The following is a 23753-nucleotide window of genomic DNA, read 5'->3' as shown; positions in this document are numbered from 1 at the left end:
CAGCTGGAATTGTTAGTTCTTACAGCAGTGATCAGACTTCTTTAAAGTCCCCAGACTGGTTTTAGTCTTTCCTTGTCTTTTCTCCCCAAGGTCATAGATGTACACCTTTCCCATATAAACCTCTTTGTCATGGACAAACACCTTCCCTGAGCTTCTGTGCTAACAGTAATAATTGTTTTGCTTGGTTAATCTCTGCAATTATGCTGCATAATGGATTTCTTTCAGGCTCAGACTGGAGCACCTTTTTTCTGTTTTCTGCACATGCCGATTAAGAGTTCAGGAGTAAGACAGGAGAGTGAAAAATGAACAAGAACAAGCCAGACTAGGAGGCACGGCAGAGGGTCATCCTCGATTTGGGTCATCTGCTAGCTTTTACTTTTTTCTAGCCACGATTATGTAAAACAATATTTTTTCATAAATATTGCATTCATGAAAAAAATATGCAGAGGGCTGTGAAACACCTCAAGGTATCATCTAATCAGTGTTACACAGCCTGTGGTCCACAGGCCTCGGGTGGACGGTAAAGCACAGAACATGCCTGATGAAATGATGCACCTGCAAACGTCTGTTCTTACCACTTATGTTTAAAGCTTGTAACTCTAACAGTGAAACCATGATTTATTTTTTTTTTAAACAATGACATTTTATTTCCCTAAATGCTAAATTAAAATCTTCCTTCTGCTCTGCCATTCAGTAGCCAAGCAAGAGCAGAATAGGAGGGATGTTGTCTCGTTTATTTTATTTATTTATTTATTTATTTATTTATTAGTTTGATGGGAACTGGGGGAGAAAGAGACTGGAAGCTGTTTCTGATCACTACCACTTCACCTAGAGCACCCACACGTGCTGCTAAAGCAGGTGTGCGTTGATTTGCACTGTCGTACTTTATAGCTGAATGGTCATCTTGTGGTGAATTGGTTTTTGAGTTTAATTCATCAGGAATTAATTTGAAACCACATTCCATGATTGACCATTCAATTATTTGCAGTTTTCCTTTTTTCTTCCAAGTCAGGTGGCTGGGAAATAACCAAGTGGGGGAGCCTGAGCTTGGGCTGGAAGAAATCTGCTCTGCCCATTGCTGTGCCGTAGGTTTAGGGAAAGGACTTGATCTTCCTTCGACCCAAAGCCCAACCAGGACAGCAGTGCAGCTCCCCAGCTCTTGCAAAAGACAAGCTTCAAACTTTTGTGACATTTATACCATATCAGGCACCAAAAGGAGAAGATAGGTTTGAAATATGAGTTTACTCTCCCCATGCTTTCTCTTGAGCTCTGTGGTATATGACTGCCTGGAAGTACCTGATCAAGTCAGCGCTTGTAATATAGAAAATATATACAAGCTTTGGCATTATTCAGCATTACAGTGTTCTTTTTGTTTTATCTTACTTTAGATGCAACTCGCTGACATAAAAGATATTTATGTAAGAAAGAAGGAAATTCCATTTAGCTCTGAGCAGAAGTGGATGGCTGTGAAATGCACGCTGAAAACTCAGGTAAAGCAAACAGTGGTGTTGGCCGGTGTCGTGTTTCTAATTGTGCACCTCAACAATGGGCATGAAATGGTATCTCTTTAGCAAATAATGTTTTCAGAAGTTAACTATATCAGGAGAAAACGGCAAACCTCAAAATTCCCAACTTGGGTGTAATTTTAGCTTGTAAAACTGTGTTTGAATGGCAGAAGATAATACTTTTTTATATAGTGGTTTAAGCAGGAGAACAAAAGCTTTTCAGAGATGACTGACAGGGGGAGAAAGGTACAATGTTTGGAGGTAAATGTTGGCCATTTTTCCCTTATCAGGTTAAGGAGCTGATTTTGGCTGATACTGTGTACTCCCAATTTAAAAACTCACCAACCTTTTATTACCATTCTGTCTGTGGTGGCTGAACATGAAAAAGGCTAGTGCAAAAATATCACATCCTATAAATAATTCATGCACCTGCACATTTTACAAAATAGGTAAAAGAGCAAACAAAAGATCTTCATTACCTAGGGTGTAAAGCCTTAATGTGTTATCAGTATTTTCAAAATGTGCTCTTCTTTTTGATAAAGTGTATTATCTCCTTACTTTAAAGGACCAGGAAGATATTTACTTCATGAAAGGAGCATTTGAAGAAGTCATTCAATATTGCACCCTTTATAACAGTGGTGGCATCTCGTTACCACTTACACCCCAGCAGAAAGCCTTCTACCAGCAGGAAGAAAAACGAATGGGCTCCTCAGGTCTACGGGGTCAGTCATTGCTGTCTATGCCCCTTAAGCTTACAGGTTATCGTGCCCTAATACCTTCCTGCTCTGTTTTGGTTCGGATGGGCAGAAGCCCAGTCCCTAGCATCACTTGCATGACCTCTTCATAATGCCAGAGTTTGCCAAGGGCCATGTCTTGGGTCTGCTGGCTGCTTGCTTTTCACTAATCTTTTTTCTGTTGTTTAAATTAATGAGATTGGAAGGAGCTGAAAATAAGCACTGGAAATGGTGAATGTTTTTCTTCCATGAAGCGTTGTGATTGCCTGGGATACGGTCTGAATGTTGCATTGGAAAGCTTTGCACTGAACCCGATCTAAGCACTGCTCTGCCAAGTTTTGCTCTTGGAGAAGCTTATTTCAAGAGCAACAAAAATCAACTTTGAAAGAGGTTCAAAAGACAGATTTGGGAACCAAGATTTTTATTTGAAGTTTGGTTCAATTCTTTATTAGGACCAAATCTAATGATCTCCTTTTGATCCTGACTGCATGTCAGTGCACAGCCCACAGAAGTTTTTATACACGTGTCATTTCCTTCATCACTAGAAACATCCTTTCAGAAATGTCTTAGACTTTCACACAATAGCAAAGACACCATCTCCTGTGCATGTTCTCGGGTGGTAAGGAGATGAGAACAAGTCTTGGCAGCTGGGTCTGGAAGATGGTGTAGTTAATGTACATATTCTCCAGCCCTGTGTCTTGCGGTTAGTAACTCATGTACAGAGCTTGCTTTACAATATATGAATCATCTGCTGTTGTGAATGGCAAATTACTGCTCTGAAGAAGAGCGATTAGCTCAGGCAGCTGCTGCAAGTTTGTGATTCAGTCATCAAAGCAACACTGACATGAACCCCTGGCAAAATATCTTTGAGTGAGTTAAGAACGATTGAATGATATGGTTAGGCACCAAGAACAGAAACAAAATATTCAGAGTCTTGGTGTTTACAAGATGGAGGTTTCACTGGTTTAACTGAATTTACATTTCACATTTTTAGATTTAAAAAAAAAAAATGTTTATGTTTTTACACAGGAGTGCTATTGTTTAACGTAGTATTTAGTTTAGTAGTGTCTGGTCTAAAACTCTACTGTCCCAATTTAATCCATCTGCATTTAGGGGAGACTTGGTAGACAGCTTTAAATTAAAAATAAATAAATCCCAACAGAAACATGTGAAACAGAAATGCTCTGGTTCAGATAAACGTGTTATTTGAGTGGACCAAATTTTATATAAGATGTGAATATAATGACTAAAAATCTGGTTTTAATTACTTTTTCTGTGGGAAAACTGGAAATTTAATCTCATCTAAATGTCCATTTTAATGTATGGAAACACATTATTATTAATTTTGTCTTGTCTTCTTTTTCCCCTTTGTTTCTAGTTCTTGCTTTGGCCTCAGGTCCAGAACTTGGCAAACTCACATTTTTAGGTCTGGTTGGAATAATTGATCCCCCGAGGGCTGGAGTGAGAGAAGCTGTTCAAGTCCTTTTTGAGTCTGGTGTATCAGTAAAGATGATAACTGGAGATGCCCTGGAAACTGCTGTGGCTATAGGTAGCAAGAACTTCTTTTCTGTGGGTCTGTATTATGTCTGTCAGCTCAGTCAAATGTTACATCACTTAACAATCAACTTTATAATTATTTTTGTGTGTGCAATAGAGGTTTTAAATGCCACTGAGTTCTTGCTTTTTCCATTTAAACAAATCATATTAAGTGCAGCAATAGAGTAGCTATGAACTATGGGCCAAATTCCAGGAACTTAATTCCACTCTTTTTACACCAGAAATGGCAAAATCTCAGCGTAAGACCCTTAAATGAGACAGATGGCATTGCTGGGATTATAGAATCCACTAATGTTTGGAGTGTGAGTGTGTCTGCATTTCCCATTTTTGCATTCTGCTATTACTTACACAGAGCAAGCAGCAGGGAGGAGAGACAGATTCAGTATCAGCTCCAGTTCTGGGTATCCTATTGCTTCTGGGACTCCAGCTGAGTAGGGACAGGGTGAGCACCCAGCTCAGAGCCAGGGAGCTGTGTGCCCTGTTGGATGCCCTAGGTTCAGATATATTTCTCAGCAAATTCTTTACTGGCTGCCCTTGTTCTGTCAGTCAGGAAATAGTTGGGTTTTTCCAGAGCCGATGGGCAGATCTCATTTTGGACTTTTCTTTGCAGGACAGAATATTGGTCTCTGCAATGGGAAGCTGAAAGCCATGTCTGGGGAAGAGCTGGACCAATTGGCAGAGGCAGAGTTATCATCCACTGTCAAAAACGTAATGGTTTTGATTACAAAAACAAGGCCTATTTCCAGTAACATCCATCTAATTACAACGTTCTAATTTTTTGTTTGTTTTTCAGGTTTCCATTTTCTTCAGAACAAGTCCAAAGCATAAACTAAAAATCATAAAGGTACTAAGAGCCTCTCAAATCCATTTTATGCCTTACAAAAAAACAAGATGTAAGGGTGGGGCTCAGTTCTCTAGACCACCTGGTCTTCCAAGGCAGGATTAGCTCAAACTAAAGGACCATAAAACCCCAGCTAGAGCACTGGCACTATTTACACTGAAGGTATTGCCATTTCTCTTACAGATCTGGCCTGGGCCGTTTGAAAGACACTAGTGAGGTATTAACAAGCGTAATATCAGAAGAGTAATTTCTGAGGACTTTACTCCCCTCTTCTAACTCCTGCTGGAGTTGTGAGATTCTCCATACTCCTGAAAATCCAGTCTCTTAATTCTTGGTCTGAGTTTTGTCCTCAATGGGCTGCTGAGTCTGCTTTAGCCTCAAATCACATAGCACTTCTGCTCTTTCAATGTTACGTGCAAATCCTGTGATTGCCAGCAGGACTTACTTATCTTCTCCTGGCTTCAGAGCCTCTCATCTCTCCACTCTCCCAGGCTTTGCAGAAGGCTGGCGCCATCGTGTCAATGACAGGAGATGGTGTTAACGATGCCGTGGCCCTTAAATCTGCCGATATCGGGATTGCCATGGGACGAGCTGGTACAGACGTCAGCAAAGAGGCTGCCAACATGATTCTTGTCGACGATGACTTCTCAACAGTAATGTAGGTTTAGTGACTTTCTTACTATCAGACACTTTCTTACTTCAGATACTTTCTGGCTATCCGTTGCAACAAGCCTGTTGTGTGCCTTAGCCCTGGAAATGACCAAGACGCAGGACACGTAAGTCAACGGGCAGTAAGTGGAGATACCTGGTGTGGGTCTGGCTCATTTTCAGCTGCATACATGGCAATGACTTTTTTGTTTCAAGTGGTGGTGACAAAGCTACCTTTCATCCAAAAGCCCTGGATTTTCATTGCTATAGCTAACAAGGGATTTGAAAGCGCCTAGAAGTCTGGGTTAGATCATAACTTGTGCTCTCTGCCTCACCCAGGAAGCTCAGAGGAAAGACATTTGCAATGCTCTGTTGGTTCGTAACAACGGACAAAGGAGGCAGAATAGAGTGAGGATATAAATAGGTTACACACCTGCTTTATGAACCAAGACCTGGCCATTTGAACCAGGTTTCCAGATCTACTAGTTCTGATAAAGTAATTTTAACTGAGAAGCTGCATTGATGTCCTCCTCCTAAACGGGGATCTGAATTTCAACTGAAGTAAGTGCGAGAGAAGACAACTTGTATTTTGAGTGTCAACAGAAAGCTCAATATAAACTGGTTATTTAATATACTTTTCTCTCCCTTCCAGGAATGCAATAGAAGAGGGAAAGGGAATATTTTACAACATAAAAAATTTTGTCCGGTTCCAGTTGAGCACGTAAGTTCCCGTTTTCTTTGACTGCAAGGAAAGCACCTTTTGGGAGAGGCCATGCAGAATAATGTTCTTCTGTGCTTTGCAGGAGCATTTCAGCTTTGAGCCTAATTACTCTGTCAACAGTGCTCAACCTACCAAATCCACTCAATGCTATGCAGATCTTATGGATCAACATCATCATGGATGGGCCACCAGCCCAGAGGTATGGAAGGGTCAAATGAGCAAAATAGTCTTGGTTTTAACATCTGGATTTGGCTTAGAAACACAAGCTGTTACGATTTCTTATCAATGAGCCAATCATTTGGTGGTTAGATAAGACAAGTTGTACTTTTGTTCCCTCCTGGTCCCTCCAAAAGCATTTACTTCAGGTTGACTTGAGGTTTTAGGTTTCTGTTCGGTGGTGGAATCACTTAACAGCTATTCCACTTTTTGACTAGGAATGGTCTGTTATCCTGAGTGCATCACCTGATAGTAGCCCTGCAGGTCTGACTGGCAAGGGAATATTGGGTATGTATGAGGGTATATGCCCCAGAATCACATAACTTGGGAACCTCATCCAACTGCTAATTACAACTGCTTTAATTAGAATTACTACTTTCACAATGTGGAAGAGGTGTTGGCCACAATCTCACAGCTAGCTCTCCATCTGGGATGGGATACCATGGTAGTCTAATATATAATTTTCACAGCTCGTTATACAAAAAAGGCCTTTGTCATAGGTGTCACAGACAAATGTGGGGCCTGATGTAACCCTGCCAGAATACTGATCTCTCTCATGCCGTACTTCAAAGCACTTCATCCTCCAGATCCATCCTGTTTTATCAACACTGTTTTGGGACGATCTGCATTAGCTAAACATGTCCCTCTGCTTCCCTTTGAGGCAGCTTGGGAGTTGAACCTGTTGACAAGGATACTATCAAACAGCCACCCCGATGTATCACGGATACTATACTCAGCAAATCTTTGATCCTGAAAATCTTCATGTCAGCTATAATTATCATCAGTGGAACCCTCTTTGTCTTCTGGAAGGAGGTAAGGCAAATCTGCAATCGTATCTTGTTTTCATCAGGGTGGAGAACAAAGTGAAGGGCAATTTCTGAAGTACATGTGAAGGACTTTCTGAAATACATCCAGTGGGGAAGGATCAGTATGGGCAAAGGATTATGAAACCAGGGTCAGCTCCTAGCTCTGCTTCTGCCTTCCTGTGTTGCCTCAAATTTGGAGCTTCCTATCTAGAATGGGAAAACTATTACTTATTATGATATCAATACTTTAAGGTACCTTCCACCTCTAGACTTCCATGTAAGTAGAAAATACCAAGTACATTAGTACTATGGATTGCTGTTAGTAAATAGTGACTGTTACTACAACAGTTTAAGTAATTTAATTTAGAATATTATTTACTCAAATTCTACATCAGTTTAAGAATTTAAAACACCATTGATAAGTTCATAAACTCAACAATTAGCAGAGAGAAATTAATGCTATCTGTAATGGCTAGAACTAGTTTTATTCCTTTATTTACTATCCTTTGAACTGACTGGGGTCATTAAAGGAAATATTTAATTCATCTGTTCAACTGACATATTTTTGGAAGGCTTAACTGACCCCTGAATTTTAACTTGCGCTTTCAGAATCCCAAAAGTGGCATAACTCCTCGAACCACAACAATGACATTTACCTGTTTTGTGTTTTTTGACCTCTTCAACGCCCTGACGTGCCGCTCTCAGGTGAGATCGCTCTGTCAGCCAAACACTGACATAAACATTCAAATACTAGGATTTTGCATGGGAAGGGTTCTCTAATGTCATTTAAAACAGAATTATTTTTATCATCGTTATAAATAAAGTTATCCAGCACAGTCCAACTGCAACTATGCTTTCAACTACGTAGCTCTGCCTAAGTTTGCATTCATGTAACTTCAAAAAGGAATTTACATGCAAAGAAATGGTGTGACATTCAAGTACCAACAGGAGATTGGGAAGTGTTACATTTCTCTCTCTTTTTTTTTTTTTTTTTCCTTCTCTAGACAAAGCTGATATTTGAAATCGGCTTTTTTCGAAACCGCATGTTTCTGTATTCTGTGCTTGGGTCATTTTTGGGACAGCTGGCTGTTATATACATCCCTCCGTTACAAAAGATTTTCCAGACAGAGAATTTAGGAGTGCTAGGTAAGTTGCAAAATAAATAATGTTGTTTTTTCATTAAAGCTACTTTAAAAAGCAGGTAAGATGATTGCCAAATTGTTACGTGATAGCTCCCAACAGATTGCTGGTAGAGGAAATCAATCAACAGCTCCTACACCTATACATACACATAGCTATACACAAAGAGTAGTAGCATTTAACGATATTATCCCAGCCTAGGTTTGGAATTTTGATTTACTGTGCATTAATGCATGTAGATGGAGACATGCCAAAATTTTTCACGAGCTCTCTATGATACTTCTCTACATAAATCTATCTAGGATCATTATGCAGTCACTCCGTTTTGAACAAGCGGGGTGAACGTGTTCTAGCTGAAAGGCGACGCATATTTTACCATCTGAATCAGCCTAAACGCACGCTGCCACACGGCATGGTACTGCTGCTGCCTTAGGTATGTTTTTAGAAGCAGGGTTCAGTGATCCCAAATGATTAATGGAGAGATTTCCACCCATCAAATGGACTGCACCAGCTGTGGGTGTTCCTTGTCTACCACGGTCAATTGTACAGCTAGCAAAAGCATGGCTAGGCTGTACAGCTACGGAGCTACGCCCGCACAGACACCTCCTGCAGGAAGGCCCAGGTAACTGGGGGTTCCTGCCCGGCACACAGCCCAGCTGGTGGCTGTGCTCATCTCCACTCTGCTTCCTCTCGGCAGACCTGCTCTTTCTCACCGGACTGGCTTCCTCAGTTTTCATTGTCTCCGAGTTCGTCAAACTCTGTGAAAAACGCTGCTGCCAACCGAAGCACACAAAGGCGTGTCCTAAGTGAGGCAAACTTCCTCTAAAGATATACTTGGATCGGAGCTGTGATGCTGGATAATTCAAATGCACCGACACCACACATCCCTTCTGAAGACACTCGAGTGAATCTGTACCGACAGTCCTTCTCACACCAGTCTGTTCCCTCCACATGCTCCACCCAAGCTGTCTGAGCTGTCTACAGAAACCTCCGGAGCGGCTCCTGTTTTAAACCAAGATCAGGTATATTTTTATAACATTGATCCATATGTCAAGAATGCTATGATAGTCCCAGAAAAAATAACAGTTTCACACCTGTACAGAAAAATCTATTGTGCATAAACTGAAATTTTATTTATTTAAATCAAAATGATTTTTATTAATAAAATCTGCATTTTAAAATGTTACTGACAGGTATCTGAATGAGAGTCTTGATTTGACCCATCCTTTTATACTAAATTAGAAGAACTGGAAAAGACCTGTCTTCACTAGCACTTCCTTTCCTTATAGCCAATCTGTGTTTCTAGACTCCCAGATACGGAGCCACGATTCAGCAAGACTCGAGGAAACTGTGGCGGAGATGTCAAACAAAGAGTAGAGAGCTAAAGTGCCAACCCCTGGCTGTCAGCTTTTGCTGGACACTGCACTGGTATTTTTGTACCTGTGTGACTAACAGGACCAAAGCAGAAGTGATTCTATCTGGTGCACAGGAGTGGATGGATTTAATGGGGAAGGGACTCACTTTCACAGGCGCATGAGGACACAGATGACTCGTGTACACAGCAGGGATGTTCAGCTCTGCAGCTGGGATCAACAGCTGCATGAAAGTGACTGAGAGCTGGTTGGGTCATAGCTAAACCCACCGCTGACAAATGCTTGCTGGACAGTTTTAGATGCACAAACACAAAACACAGATTGCTTAATCGTTAGGTTCAGGAAAAAAAAAAATAATAAATGTTGAGTCTCCTCCAAGGCAATCTTTTATATTTAAAGAACAATTCTGAATAACCCCATCTGCTGGTTGGATCAGTAGTGTCCTAGGAAATAAGGCTTCGCTGATACATTTGCTCTAAGTGCCATAGTGTCAGTTTTCTTCTTGCCCCAGCTTAACACCTTCAGTTCAAAGTGAAGATGAATGCTCTCAGATACAGACTTGTCAAAACCCACAACTTCAGAGGTCAAAATGCTATGCTGATCCTCACAAGATGATGTTTAAACAGGATTACATTTTGGATTCAGAGTCTAAGAAGAACCAGCTATACTGATACTTATTTTAAATCAAAGAAAACCTGGCTACTGAAATATTTTCAGTGAAGAGTAGCTTTGCGTCATTCACCCTCCCCAGATATAGTCTGCAAAGGTGTCTGCTCACTATGTTTTTTTAAATCCTTGCAGTCCTAAGAGGAAAGTCTCTGCCTTGTAATAGAAGGAAAAGAAAGCCTATTGTCTATTTTATGTGTAACCACAGATATTGAACTATTTATCATTCCTGTATGCCATTCACTTCAAGTATTTAGTATGCTTAGTCAGAGCACAAGTGAAGAATACCTCTAAGACTTACAGTGGGAGTTTGAGAATGTTAAGACAAAAGCCAGCATCACCACACTTAGAGCATCATGTATAATACTTACTTGCTGTCTACACAGCACTCCCTACTTTGTACCATTAAAATTCTTATTAAAATATACAGAGAAGAAAATTATACAAAAGTATCAGTATAATTGTTTTAATGCTTACTTTTTTTTTTTTCCTATGTGTTACAAACTTGGGAGACTATCATCTGGTTTATTTAAGCAAACAGAAGATAAAAGGACATTAGTTCAGGCCTTTCACAGCATACTCCGTACTGGAACGGACAGTATATATGCCCAATCATTAGTGCAGGTAGCATACAAAATGCAGAGTTGAGTCCTAGGGTGTCTGGCTAGAGTGATTTCTTCATGCTCTCCTTTCAAGGCTAAATTCATATTGTTAAATAAAATTTTAAAAAACGGGATCTACATTAAGGCACAAGTGCAGATTATTCAGAATATTCAAACCTGGCTCCCTAATGAAAAACATCAGGTAGAAAAAAAATCAGACCACATACAACAAGATGCTAAGAGAAAAAATTTGAAGGAAAGCCAGAGGATCAGGAATCGCAGTAGTTTTATAGACTGTTACAACACATTCTTTTCTCTAAGCTGCACGGAAGATGAACTCATGCTAGGACAAAAGGGATTTGCTACAGTCCTTTTCTTTAGGAGGAAGACTGACAGTCATACATACAAATAACCAAACACAGTTTGCTGAGTTAGAAATTACAGTGCCTGGTAGAAATCAGAGTTATTTTTGACAAGTTAATTACATATAGAATTAGCAAGGTCAAACTAATAATTACTGATAGATGTGAACAGATTCAAGCAGAAAAAGCCCTGAGTATAAGAGACCTGACAAAACTGGTCTTGACTGGTGAACAGCCAACAAAACAGAGGAAAAACCCCAACCAACTCCTTACATTTCGACTGCAGGCATTTTTTTCCATACTACAGAAATGATTCATTATATGGAAATAAAGCATACAGCTGTCATCTTTAAACATGTTACAGACATAACCCTGATTTTTATTTTCTTTTTACAAGGTATCTGCAGATACTATTCCCAATTAACTGTGGATGCTTCTTACTTAATCCTTTTTAAAGCCTGATCTTTTACTCCACTCTCAAGGGAGGCTACTGAAGAAGACACCTTCCCCAGAGCATTTCTGCTGGAGGTATGGCCCATTCTTAGGATAAATATGGCTGAATGACTCCAACGGGTCTGTTCTACAAAGTTTAAAAAAGCAATAGGCAAATTTCTGCAAAAACATCTTAAATAAAATGCACTAAAGTGTAGTCAAGTATTACAAAACTGGATGCTACATATGTAGCATTCTGGACATCTTACAGCCCATATAGAGTCACTTGCTGAAAATCTGACTTGGAAAACCTGAAGTTTAATGCTTTAACTGGAGCAATGCAAATTAACAGCATCCTTCATATGGAATCACTTGGATTATTCTATGTTTACCAATGGAAGACATCATTACAATTTGCAAGCTTCACTAATTTTACTGCATGAAAATAAGTATGTTGAGGTATAAGAGCCTTAATCAGTGTCCTGAACAGTCTTTACATAAATACGCATCAATTCTCCAAGTCAGTAAGCCCTACTGTCAATAACTTCTTTTGGTTTTAATTCTGTATGCAGAGAGGATCTATCGGGAATGCTAGCAAATTCACAATCAGCTAGAACTTAGAGATGTCTAATGATTAAGTACCTGATTAATTTTTCTGTCCTTCCCAAACAAAACCTTTCAGGCAGGATATTGTATTGGACCTAAAGTACAAGGCTTAAGCTTCATCCAAGATAATTAGGTAAATGTAAGGAAAAAAAAAAAAAAAAGAGGAAAAAATATCCTGTCCAAGGAACATTAACACTCAGGAGAAAAAAAAAAAAAAGTTTTTCATTTTACTGTGATTCTTTAAATATCATCATCATCATCTTCATCCTCTTCAATGGGTTCTCGTAGACCTGCGCTCTGACGAGTTTTTCCAGCCATTTCTAATAAGGCCTGAGCCTCAGGATCTACATCCAGGATACTCTTCTTCCCTTTTGCCTTCAAACCAAAATAGAATATAGTCAATTTAAAATGTCATTATGAAAGAATCAGCATCAAGCTACAAGAGTCATACCCAAAAGTCCACAAGCAATCTGGTTTGCAAGCTTGACACAATGAAGCATACGTAATTTCCAAGTAAGGCATTTAAGATTCACTGGGATAAATCAAATGATTTTTACTGCTGCAGTTACACAAAATATTCATAAACTTTTCCTAAGGTGACAGTGAACTGCTTCAAGTTGATTTAGGTTACAAGCAGCCGAAACATCCTGGTTAACCTGAGCTCAGTTTGAAGTGCAGATGTGAACTTTTTTTTAAAAGAAGAGCTTCAAGTACATTTCAGCATCTTTCGTAAACAATTTGTTCTGTTTCTATTTAGACCTATGTGTCTAGTGAGCAGACAGGGCACATGAATTTAGTAAGAAAAGAAATAAAAATTAAAAAAAAAAAAATTAAAAAATCACCAAACTGTGCAGACCAGACAGTTCAATAAAAGAATAAATTACAGGGACAGAGGAGACTGGAAAGAGGCCTCCTACTCATTCCCAGAAATAAACCAAGTGCAGAAAAACTAGCATAAATCTGTTCACATAAATTTACTGTAAAACAATAGTAAGTTTAAAGTTACTGCTAAAGAAATCTTTGGAGTTTTCTTCCCGAACTATAGATTAGGCTCTACTTGTGAGCTTCCAGTGCTTTCTCTCTCTTTCACAAACACTGAGTTTTACTGACCCCCCTTCAAGGAGGTTCCTCCTGGAGACTATTCCTCAATATCAGAAAGGCCTTTTGAAATTCAGAATAAAGTACAGCCCTTCTGACTCTATCACCTCACGGCTCCTGATGTTTGTTCTTGTTGGCACCCTCAATAATGCCACTACATATGGCACCACAGGGCCAGGTAAAGTGGAGAGACAGTGTTTAATCAGAAAACTGCAGCTGTACAAGATTTTGCACTTGCATCTCTCATTCCCATCAGGACACAATTTCACAGGTTCACCTACCGCTGCAGGGAGGTCTCCCACTGCCCAAACTTCCATGGCATCCAGTGCAAAATCCTCTTTTGCTGACAGCTGGGGACTGCTGTAGGTGGTACATCGAGGTTTTGCTTTGCTGTGTCCCTTCCCATAGTCACTGTCCAGCCAGAGGCCGAAGTACCCATGTTGTCCACCCATACCCTGTGAACCAAAGCACCACACTGAACACTTGCTGCGCATGTAAAGCAGACTGGGCAAGGTATGAAACCCAGAGTATAATTTGTAATTTGCAGTATTTATGCCACGCTTCCACAGGTAGGTGAAAAAGGGTATTCTGAGTGAACCTGGGCTTCTGTACCAACATCCAGTATTCCTGAAAACAAACACAGATTTACCTGAGTGATACTGCCCTCCCTCTACACTTTACAGAATGCCAGTATCTGCGAGCACTTCAGCTGCATCTCGTGCCAGAAACTTAGCTCACTGGCTTTTGTTTACTGATGAACAGTTCCATTTTAAACAGGGTGGAAGCACTCGGCTTTGCTGCCTCTTTTCCATTTAGAAAAGTATCTACACAAACAAATAATATAATTTAATGATGTTTGCTTTCTTTTAAGCAAATCTACCCCAGACTGCTGCAATTCCCAAAGTTATGGGCACGTAATGCCGCAAAACTGTAAGGCACTTTTCAAAATAGGCAATGTGTTGGAGCTCTGTAGAAACTCTTCTGCATCTGGAGAACTCATTCGTGGACTTGAGTAAAAGGAGCTTCTGCCACTGTGATTACACAAATGCACCAGCCAACGTGCAGTTCTTGTACTCTAATTCTGTTGGGCTTTCTCAGCCTTCCATAATTTAAAAAGCAGTTAGTGTGGCAGTGAGAACAACCAGTTACACAGATCAGCTAGCTTCTGCTGCTTCAGTCACGTGGATACATGCAGTCAATTCTTCCAGACAACAGGAGGACTGCTAGAAGGGCCTGTGTGATAACCAAACTTGGCAAAAAGATTTCTCCCCAGAACCTCCATAAATCTAACCTAACCTACATAAAGCCCACCTACTTGGGTCGGCCACAAATAAATTCCATCGTAGTTGATTCAGTACTTCAATATGCATATCAACTGTAAAGACAAGTATAGACTCTTATCAGTACTGTAAGCAGTTCTCCATCATTATCCATAGTTCACACTTTACACTGATGCTTTAGTGCAAAAAAGAAAAAAAAAAATCCTCCTACTAAAAGCGTGGCACAAATAGCACAGAGAAGGGATGAAAACTTCCTCAGAGAATAAGTGAAATACATCTGCTCACAGTAAAAGAAGTGAAAAACATGAAACACTTCCGAACACGAGCCACTAATCCCATTTCCAAATTTAATTTCTTAATACTTACAAGTCCATTTGGCATTGTTTGTTGGCCATGGTTCAAATACATGTAGTGGTCATTATACCCCGTGTATGTGTATACAGCAAGAGAGGGGAAAACAGAAAACAGAAAGCATCTGTTGTCACCTGTAAACAGAAAAGCATCTGAGGTCAGACAACTGGCCAAGCAGTGACTTGCCTACAAATAGGATAGGAAAAAAATATTGAAGAAGTGCAGCTAAATAAAACAAAACCAGCAGCTGCAATCTCAGAAAGCCAATACCTATCTCTCATCAAGATCTAGACCTACTGTTTATTTTCAGTTATTCTGTGCAGGGTCAAGAAATCAATGTGATTATACGGCTGTGACCAAGGGCAGAGTCAGAGGCATGACTAGTACATTACATTACTATGTAAGGGTACACCTATCACGGGCTTGCATTGTATCATCTAAAACTGGCCAGCCACTACACTGGTACAAACTGACAGGAGTGCAAACAGCCTTAGTTCTGACTATGCTGATGTACAGATCAGTTTAGGATCGATGATTTAGAGTACAATTTTCATTAAGCCCAGTCTGGCATTCAGAGGGACGTGTGGTGTGATTGTCTAGTATGCTACATGTGCTATTCTAGGAGGGAAAAAATACAAGGAAAGTGTTGTGAAATCAATATAGCATAACATTACGTTAACTGATGTGGTAATTATCACATACTAATTAAATATAGGAACTGTGTTTTTAATGCAGCTAAAGTGAGGATTCCCAGAAGGATGAATGATCCAGAGTCTGTAATTTTTTTTCAGAAAGACATTACAGAAGTTCTTTCCAAAGAGTTACAAAAAACCCCTCTCTTCTACGCAGAGGTTTCAAGGGAACTAAAAGTTCAGCTTGCCCAAAGGACTCTTGCTGCTGGATTTTAAAAGGAATACAAAGACAGCGTGCACAAATGCCAACAGGGGGCATCAACCCAGTGTTTGGCTCAGCTGTTCTGAGATGGAAGATTGCCATCTGCTGGACACCTTATTTAAACGCTAATCCATCCTCTATGCTCTATTCGTTTTCATTTCATTTTCAACCTATGCAGATACAGGGGTTGATAGATTTCACTGAAAAGAAAACTTGTTCCCGGATCAGTAAGGCCTGCAATTATAAGCCTTATCAAATAACAGGGAAACTATAAACATTAATTGGTAATATGCCTGTCTGGGTACAAAGCAGGAATAACTTAGCATGTATTTTATATTTTCCAAAGATTATTGTTATTTTTGACACAGGAAAACACGCTTGGAAGTATAAGAAATACTGTGTGTCATGAAAGTAAAGTGACACTATCCATTAAGTGAACAGGATTCTTGTACCTGTACAGAATAGGCAACGTTTACCTGAGCCATGAGATACCAGAAACTGAAAAGTGATTTTTACCTTGAAACTGTGGCTTCACCTCCCAGGAGTGAGACGCAAACCCACCAAAGATATAACCATCTAAGTCCTGTAAGATCACTATGCAAGGACCCTTGTTCACTATATGCCCACACAACTGTGAAAAGCTTTCTCCGTGAAGCCTGGAAGAAAATAAAAGCTGCCACTTGTGCTGTAGTTCTGCAGGCAGATGGGAGTTGATGTATATGATGGATGGGATATCAAAGAGACTGACAAGTCCTCTTCTCTTGATGCCTTTGCAGCCTGGAACCAGGTTGAGTATGTCTTTGGTTTGGTCTGGGAGAGAATGCAGGACATGGAGGCCTTGCCTGATAACAACACTGAGGAAAATTGAGATCTGTGGAACTCGGTACACCCAATCCTCAATGACACTTTGATCAAAATTTGTCTCCATCATCTGAGGACCCACAGGCTTTGTCCCATCTAAATAATAAGAGACACAGGAACAGCAGTAAGACTCCCAGTCTGGAAAATAATCAGTTGATTTTTAAGTGCAAACACAGTATTCCACTATTTTAATGGACATACAGTCATAAATAGATGCACATACATCTAAATGCCTGCCACCTGCGAGTCAGGTATGTAAAACAGACATGTTCCATGACAAATAGTTTTGCACGTCCACTTAAACTTGGACCTCAAATCAAAGCTCTCCTGAATTTAGAGGAGAAAGACAGTAAGGTAAAACAAAATTCCTAAGTCTAGAGTTGAAATACTGGTCTCATCATTTAAATTCAAAGATGTGACCTGAAAACTTCTTGGGAGATCAGTGACTACATGAGCTCTGTGCCATCCTGGGCTATACTACATCGGTGCTGCTCACCTGCAAGCTTCAATTCTGATAGCAGCTGAGAAGCCAGAGCCTTTACTCCACTTGCAGAATCCCTAGTGTTCTCCAAACTCCAACCTTTCAGTTCCTTCCTGTAGCTCAGCACATGGACTACAGACATGATCAGATCCTCTGTGAACTTAAAAGGTTAAAACATCACCATTTTGGCATTTCTTAAAAAAATTGCCAAGAGCATCAAAGGACTTTCTGAAAATAAAGTCAAGTAGTACTGATGCTGTAATCCCAATGGCAGAATCATCTCTTCTTCTGATGAGTCAAGAAATGAAGGAAATGCTATTTCAGTGTCATAGGTCTTGAAAGACATTTTGTATGTGTTACTACACAAAGCATCTCCATAAAATATGCATTGAAAGAGGGAGAGGAGGTCCAAATTTTGCAGTGGTGGGAGCTGCTAGTGACTTGCTGTTTTGTGAGATCCCATTCTTCCACCTTTCAAGCTACGTATTTGATTCACACATCTATTCTGCAACTAAGGCTCTAGAAAGCATTTTGCTCAGTTCCCAGAAGCACCAGCCACACCACAACCCTTGCTGGCTCTTAAATACAGCCAGTCTCTGCATTCTGCAGCGTGAGCCTGTGAACCATCAGACAAAACAACCAGTGCAAAATCCAGATCCTGGCTCTCAAAGTACACAAGTCAGTGTGGAAAGGCTGCACCTGAAGCAGTCACCTACACTGTTTGTCCCAAAGCAGCAAGTTAGAGGTAAAGAGATTTTAAAAAACTACAAAAATCAGGAATCCCTGTTCTGAATCTTGTGCTCTAAGACTACCTTCAATTACCTACCCCAACATACATTTAACTGTCTGTTTACCTCTTGGATTTGTTTGCCCTTCACAGGCCCTTCTGCCTTGGAGATCATTCTCATTATTATGGTAATCTTCTCATCTGCATTCCCTTTTAAAAGGTTTGACATAAAAATTACAAACTGCTCCTTAGCAATCTGTTCACTCAGCCCAGATGACTTCCCAGTCAGGTCAATACTTTTCATTCCGTTGTATAACCGAACAGTCATCTGCTCTGGTAACGGCTCCCGCATATACGCCTACAATGAGGAAAATAGCAAAGAACATATTTTACACATGAAGAATAACTGATATATTCCAGCTAATCTGTGCTGAGATATACCACTATGAATGAATTATTTCAATACCAAGTATCTACTAGCAGCAACAAAATTTTATCAAAGATTTTTTCCAAGAGGAAAAAAAAAAAATTTTTTTTAATCTCAGATTTTATAGTATCTCCTTTCCAATATTATTTAATGATTTAAGTTGATACTGGCTTTCTACAAATGCCATGGACTTTAAAAAACTAACACTATAGTGTTAACAGTATATTAGCAAAAGATTTCTATATAACTGTTGTAAAGGTTTACAGCTCTGCCAATCCAACATTTAAAATTGTGGTTTAACTCTGCTTTCGATAGTGACACTTAAAACCAGAGAGAAAGTAAAATTTTTCCATATTTCAGTTTTGGTCTCAAGACAATGCAGACGCTGTGTTTAACCCTATGTGCACACGTAGAAACAATTCTGAGTTTTCCTCTAGGTAGCAACATCTAATTCAAGCATGGAACAAATTTGAGATCACCTGATTTTTAGAAGGCACCCCTGATGTTAAGACAGTCAAAAATCAAAACTTATTCATCTAAATCACATGAATTGCATTTGAATTGAAATCTAACTGCTACACATCATCTTACATCACAACACAGTGGGAAAGATGTGACTTGGGATTCAAGAAACTTTCACAGATTCAAGATAATTACAAGGTTTAAAAATAAATCATCAAAAATACAGCCATACGCTAGGACATGATTACACAGTGTCTTCACTGCGCAAAGCGCTGTGCCTAACACGCTGAACCCCTGACTTGACTCATCTAGAGGGGTGTAGCCCAGTGGGCACTATGCTGCAATCACTGGAGCTCCACCTGCGTAAAAGCACTCCAGCTCTACTCAGTGGAGCTGCTATTACCAAGCTCTTGCTGGTTCAACACCACTCCTACCCAAGCCAGCAGGGCTGTTCCCATTTGCTGGTAATGGCTGTTGCTGTGTATACAGGGTGAGATCCAATATGCCAAGCTCTACCCTGCTTTTGCTGACGTCAGTGGTAAAACTCCCATTGATTTCAGCAGAAGCAGAACTCGCAGCCGCAGCCGTGCACATTAGTGCTTCATATTGAAGGAGCGATGGTCACAGGGTTACAGCTCTCTTTAAGAGGCTTTCTAAAAGTATTACATAAGCCTGAAGTGAGACAAGCAGCAGGGAACATAATTAAAAACACTACACTCAAGGGCTTTTTACTTCACACTGCATTATTAACTACCTACTCCCTACCCTTTCCCACCTACCACTACCTTTGTTGCTCTGTTTTGTTACATTTATAGATTTTCCAATGAGTAGAACTGGGGTGCAAGAAAGAACTGTAAAAAGGAAATCTTTAATAAACATCTAGCAAACTCACACCTCTGACAGTTTAGAATCCTTGACTTAAATGGTTTCAAGAAAGTATCTAGAGATACCTGCTCTACCTGCTTTCCAAGCTATGCAGTGCAGCCAGCCTGCTCTGGTCCAGAAGGCACGTAGTTTCCTTCTAGTAAAGTACTGAGCTCAAGCAGAGTACATGAGGTTACGCGTGGGGCCTTGGCAAAGTTACCAGACTGTTGCCAGATCAAATCTGCTGCATATCAATCTAGTTCAGGCATGAGCAGACTCCTCCAAGGCAGGCCCAGCATTGCAATAGTCCCTGCACTAAGGAATCCAGCACCTACTGGCAACCTTTCAAAAGATTTTAAGCTGGCAAACAAAAGGCAGGAAGGGAAAAGACAAACAGTCATCAAACATCACATTGATCCAGGGGCAAAGCTAGGAAGAGAACTTCCAGGTCCCAGTCATGTAACAAGACACCAAAGGACCAGGTTTGTGGATGTATTAGGGCTGGGGGGGGCGTGATCCTGGCTGGACACCAGGTGCCCACTCTATCACTCCCCTCCTCAGCTGCACAGGAGAGGGAAAATATAAAAAGGCTCGTGGGTCGAGATAAGGGTAGGGAGAGATCATTCACCAATTACTGTCATGAGCAAACCAGACTCAACTTGGAGAAAACTATTACCAATCAAATCAGAGTAGGGTAATGAGAAATAAAACCAAATCTTTAAAAACCACCTTCCCCCCACCTCTCACTCCTTTCTGGGCTCAACTTCACTCATGATTATTCTCTCCCTCCTGCCCTCCAGCAGCACAGGGGGATAGGGGTTGTGGCCAGTTCATCCCCCATTGTCTCTGCTGCTCCTTCCTCCTCAAGGTGAGGACTCCTCACACTCCTCCCCTGCCCCAGCGTGGGTCCCTCCCGTGGGCTGCAGCCCTTCAGGCACAGGCTGCTCCAGCGTGGGTCCCCCGCGGGGTCACAAGTCCTGCCAGGAGCCTGCTCCAGCGTGGGCTCCTCTCTCCACGGGGTCACAGCCTCCTTCGGGCATCCCTGTGCTCCGGCGCGGGGTCCCCCGCGGGCTGCAGGTGGGATCTGCTCCCCCGTGGGCCTCCATGGGTGCAGGGCACAGCTGCCTCACCAGGGGCTGCACCACGGGCTGCAGGGGAATCTGTGCTTCAGCGCCCGGAGCACCTCCTGCCCCTCTTCTTCACCAGCCCTTGTGTCTGCAGAGTTGTTTCTCTCACACGTTCTCACTCCTCTCTCCTGTCTGCAGTTGTGCAGGTTTTTTTCTCCTCCTTAAATACATTTTCCCAGAGGCGCTACCAGCATCGCTGATGGGCTCAGCTTGGCCAGTGGTGGGTCCATCCAGGAGCTGGCTGGCCTTGGCTCTGTTGGACATGGGGGAAGCTTCCAGCAGCTTCTCACAGAAGTCACCACTGCAGCCCCCCACAACAAAAACCTGGCCACACAAACCCAGTACAGGCTGAAAAGCTGGGCAGCAGCAACGCTGTTTCCAAACAGGTGACAGCTCATAAACAGCCAGGCTGGAGGAAGGCTGAAGATGGTCTGTATGAAGATGTGTTGCTAAATACGTTAAAATAATCTGCTCCTTTCATCGAGTTTTAATTTGATTCCATTAACTGTGTAACATATATAAAAATGCACTTTAACACTACATTCATTTGGCCACTTGGTTCCTGCCTAACTGAAGTTATCAAGTATTGCAACGAATCATTTTCCTCTTCTTTCTTGATTAGAAAATGAATGCAAAGTTAATCAGAAAGCATAATGTATGTTAATTAGCTAAAACAGGGAGCCACAGCTTAATCAAGCAAAATTGAATTCTCTCCTTTTAATTCAAGTGAAAAGATTACAGATGTGATGCAACTGAGGGAGAAAGATATAACCAAATACAAACTGACTTTCTGACAGCTTCTCAAGAAATCTGTACATAATCACGCGCTATAGACTCCAGGGGGAAGAATATTCTTCCTATTTTTCAGGTTTCTGTAAAAATATTTATGTATGTCCCAACTTACTTCAGAATCAGGAAAGCTGCAGATTGACCCAACAGTGCAATTTTAGAGATAAATACAAACCTGAAAGTCACTACTCATGTTAAACTGTAAGAAAAAGTTAAATATCCATCCTGCCCCAGAACACCAAGAATTAAATTGATACGAGCAATCCTTAACAAGTAACTACTGCCACATCTTTAGTTTCTTTCTGGAATTAGGTTCAATGCACTACATCCCAGATATATCAGGAATAATAGATTGTCTTGCCTGTAGTGCTGCCAGAGTCACAGTTTTCTTTGTAGCTTTGCCATTTTTCGCTCCAGCTGAGCCACTCAGCCCTGATAAAGTATCAAATACTCCATCAATGTCAGACTGCTCCTCAGGGAGAAATCTGGAAAGGTGATTCCGATAGGCATTACTTTCTGCATTTCCCATCTTTTCAATCTGAAACAAAGCAATAATAAAAAAGAAACAGTAAACACAGAAAGGTATCACAATGGCCATGAAAGACATATCCAACATACTAACATACCAGCGCAAGCTTTACAAGAGGAGCAAATTCTTAGCCTTCTAGGAAACTGTTATTAAAACCACTGTTTAGTCTCTGTAGTCACTGGGACCTAATGAATTTGAAGAACATCTGTGAAGAGTAACTGTGCTGTAAACAATGACAATCTGTCAGCTCTTTGCTAAGACCACCCTGTCTACCAATCCAAACCTCACCCAAGTCTTAACAAATGGAAAAACCAATACGATTTAATGATTAAATTAGCCTGTACAAAGTGACCATGAGTCTGTCAGCTGGAATACATCAATAACATGAAGGGAATAGCCTGATTATGGATTACTTACGACAGATTATGAATCTTTCTAATGCATTAATGGACTGAAGCTATGTCTGACAGTAATATGTAGCACTAAAACAGCATCACTGTAAATGTCATCTCTGAAGATTTTTTTTCTAAGAACGCAATACAAAAATCATTCAAAAAGCCAAGAAACACAGTAACAAAAACATCTGGGAAGACAACTCTAGACCTATCAAAACCCCATGGCTTCATATGAAGTCAGTAAATTGTTGAGAGCTGGTACCCACAGAATTAAGGTTGGCAGGGGCAGGGTTTGGTTTGGGGTATATTTGTTTGTTTGGTTTACACATTTAATGATACAACTATCGTTTCTCTCACTGTCCCCAGGAACCCCCTGCATTACAGAGACTAATTTTATTAGTGTTGTCTGGGCCACATGCTCCGGCTTTCTGCCTGGAGCAGCACGACACAGACCTACCAGTGCCCCAGCAGGGCCTGAAATCCCAAATCCCACCATGACCCCAGTGACAGTCACCACTGCGAATGTCTGGTGTGGACACACTCGTGGGGCGACAACATAAAAAAGATGAGAAGCAAAACTGTGGCTTGCTTTCCGCAAATTCCGCATCTTTTCTGGCACCTCACTGTTGGGATTCCCAGCTCTGCTGACACCTCTCTTTGCAGACAAGCCTGTCAGACAGCCCTTCCCTGGCCGCAGAAGGACTCTGTTTAGCCTAATACAATCTTTCTGTTGTTAACTCATGCTGGCTTTGATAAAAAACTGTACATCAGAGGCCGGGCAGGGCCTCTGCACCTTCCCTGAACAGTACAGGCCTACAAGCCTCGTTTGCCTGGGAGGAAAATCTCGATCGTGGGGTAAACGCCAGAGGGTTAATGGAAACGACTGTGACCGGGAAGACAAACCGTGAGGACGCTGTAATTTAAGCGCAGGAGGAAGGGGACCCTCGGCCCCTCTCCCTCAGCCCGGGGAAGCACAGGCCGGGGTGTGGGGGGGGTTCCCGCCGTGACAGAGCCGGACAAGAGGCTTCGCTGTTTGCCCTTCGGCCGGTTTATTTCCCGGTAGGGTTAATCCACCCCTCCCCACCCGGCCGGCGAGAGTCCTGGCGTGTCCCCCCGCCCCACCCCGGCGAGAGGCAGAGCCTGAGGCGACAGCCGCCCCCCCCGCCCCGGTGCGGGGCGGCGCAGCGGGCCCACCTCTCTGCTTACCGGCAGGGCACCGGCAGGGCACCGGCAGGGCCCCTGGATCGGCCCCCGGACTT

The 23753-nt window shown here is 41.4% G+C and overlaps 2 protein-coding genes across 6 annotated transcripts in view; one reads left to right on the top strand and one right to left on the bottom strand.

Moving 5' to 3' along the window:
* ATP2C2 (ATPase secretory pathway Ca2+ transporting 2) overlaps positions 1-12414 on the top strand; it is a 32186-nt gene extending 19772 nt beyond the window's left edge. The window contains exons 16-27 of the mRNA XM_026856505.1: positions 1389-1490; positions 2071-2227; positions 3618-3788; positions 4407-4504; positions 4590-4640; positions 5129-5295; positions 5938-6006; positions 6089-6205; positions 6888-7035; positions 7638-7733; positions 8033-8174; positions 8866-12414. Coding sequence (XP_026712306.1) covers positions 1389-1490; positions 2071-2227; positions 3618-3788; positions 4407-4504; positions 4590-4640; positions 5129-5295; positions 5938-6006; positions 6089-6205; positions 6888-7035; positions 7638-7733; positions 8033-8174; positions 8866-8978 — 1431 coding nt within the window. The 3' untranslated portion in view covers positions 8979-12414. The remainder of the gene's footprint in view (positions 1-1388; positions 1491-2070; positions 2228-3617; positions 3789-4406; positions 4505-4589; positions 4641-5128; positions 5296-5937; positions 6007-6088; positions 6206-6887; positions 7036-7637; positions 7734-8032; positions 8175-8865) is intronic.
* MEAK7 (MTOR associated protein, eak-7 homolog) lies at positions 12263-23747 on the bottom strand. 5 transcript variants are annotated; one of them, XM_026856507.1, is made up of 9 exons: positions 23699-23747; positions 23272-23279; positions 21932-22109; positions 18029-18259; positions 17190-17334; positions 16349-16789; positions 14954-15072; positions 13589-13762; positions 12263-12584 (listed from the first exon to the last, which is right to left on the bottom strand). In XM_026856507.1, the coding sequence occupies exons 3-9, from the start codon at positions 22097-22099 to the stop codon at positions 12450-12452; spliced, it is 1413 nt and encodes a 470-aa protein (XP_026712308.1). In that variant the 5' UTR covers positions 22100-22109; positions 23272-23279; positions 23699-23747; the 3' UTR covers positions 12263-12449. The 5 variants fall into 5 exon arrangements, with proteins under 5 accessions (XP_026712308.1, XP_026712311.1, XP_026712309.1 ...); XM_026856510.1 differs by lacking the exon at positions 23272-23279 and adding an exon at positions 23288-23387 and having other exon boundaries at positions 21932-22108; positions 23704-23741; XM_026856508.1 differs by lacking the exon at positions 23272-23279 and having other exon boundaries at positions 21932-22108; positions 23701-23734.
* Between the last annotated feature and the right edge of the window lie 6 nt (positions 23748-23753).

This window comes from Athene cunicularia, assembly GCF_003259725.1.
Source record: "Athene cunicularia isolate RWA chromosome 11 unlocalized genomic scaffold, athCun1 chr11_part1, whole genome shotgun sequence".
Classification (NCBI taxonomy): domain Eukaryota; kingdom Metazoa; phylum Chordata; class Aves; order Strigiformes; family Strigidae; genus Athene; species Athene cunicularia.
Note: the sequence above shows the minus strand (reverse complement) of the source record. Positions and strands in the feature narration are given on the sequence as shown.

What these genes read in the sequence shown, in the direction of transcription:
- MEAK7 (XM_026856507.1), bottom strand. Translation starts at nt 22,099, where the DNA reads ATGGGAAATGCAGAAAGTAATGCCTATCGGAATCACCTTTCCAGATTT. An exon ending in ATCAGAATTGAAGCTTGCAG is followed by an intron (nt 16,790 to 17,189) that starts GTGAGCAGCACC and finishes CTTATTATTTAG; the next exon opens with ATGGGACAAAGCCTGTGGGT. An exon ending in GGTGAAGCCACAGTTTCAAG is followed by an intron (nt 15,073 to 16,348) that starts GTAAAAATCACT and finishes TTCTGTTTACAG; the next exon opens with GTGACAACAGATGCTTTCTG.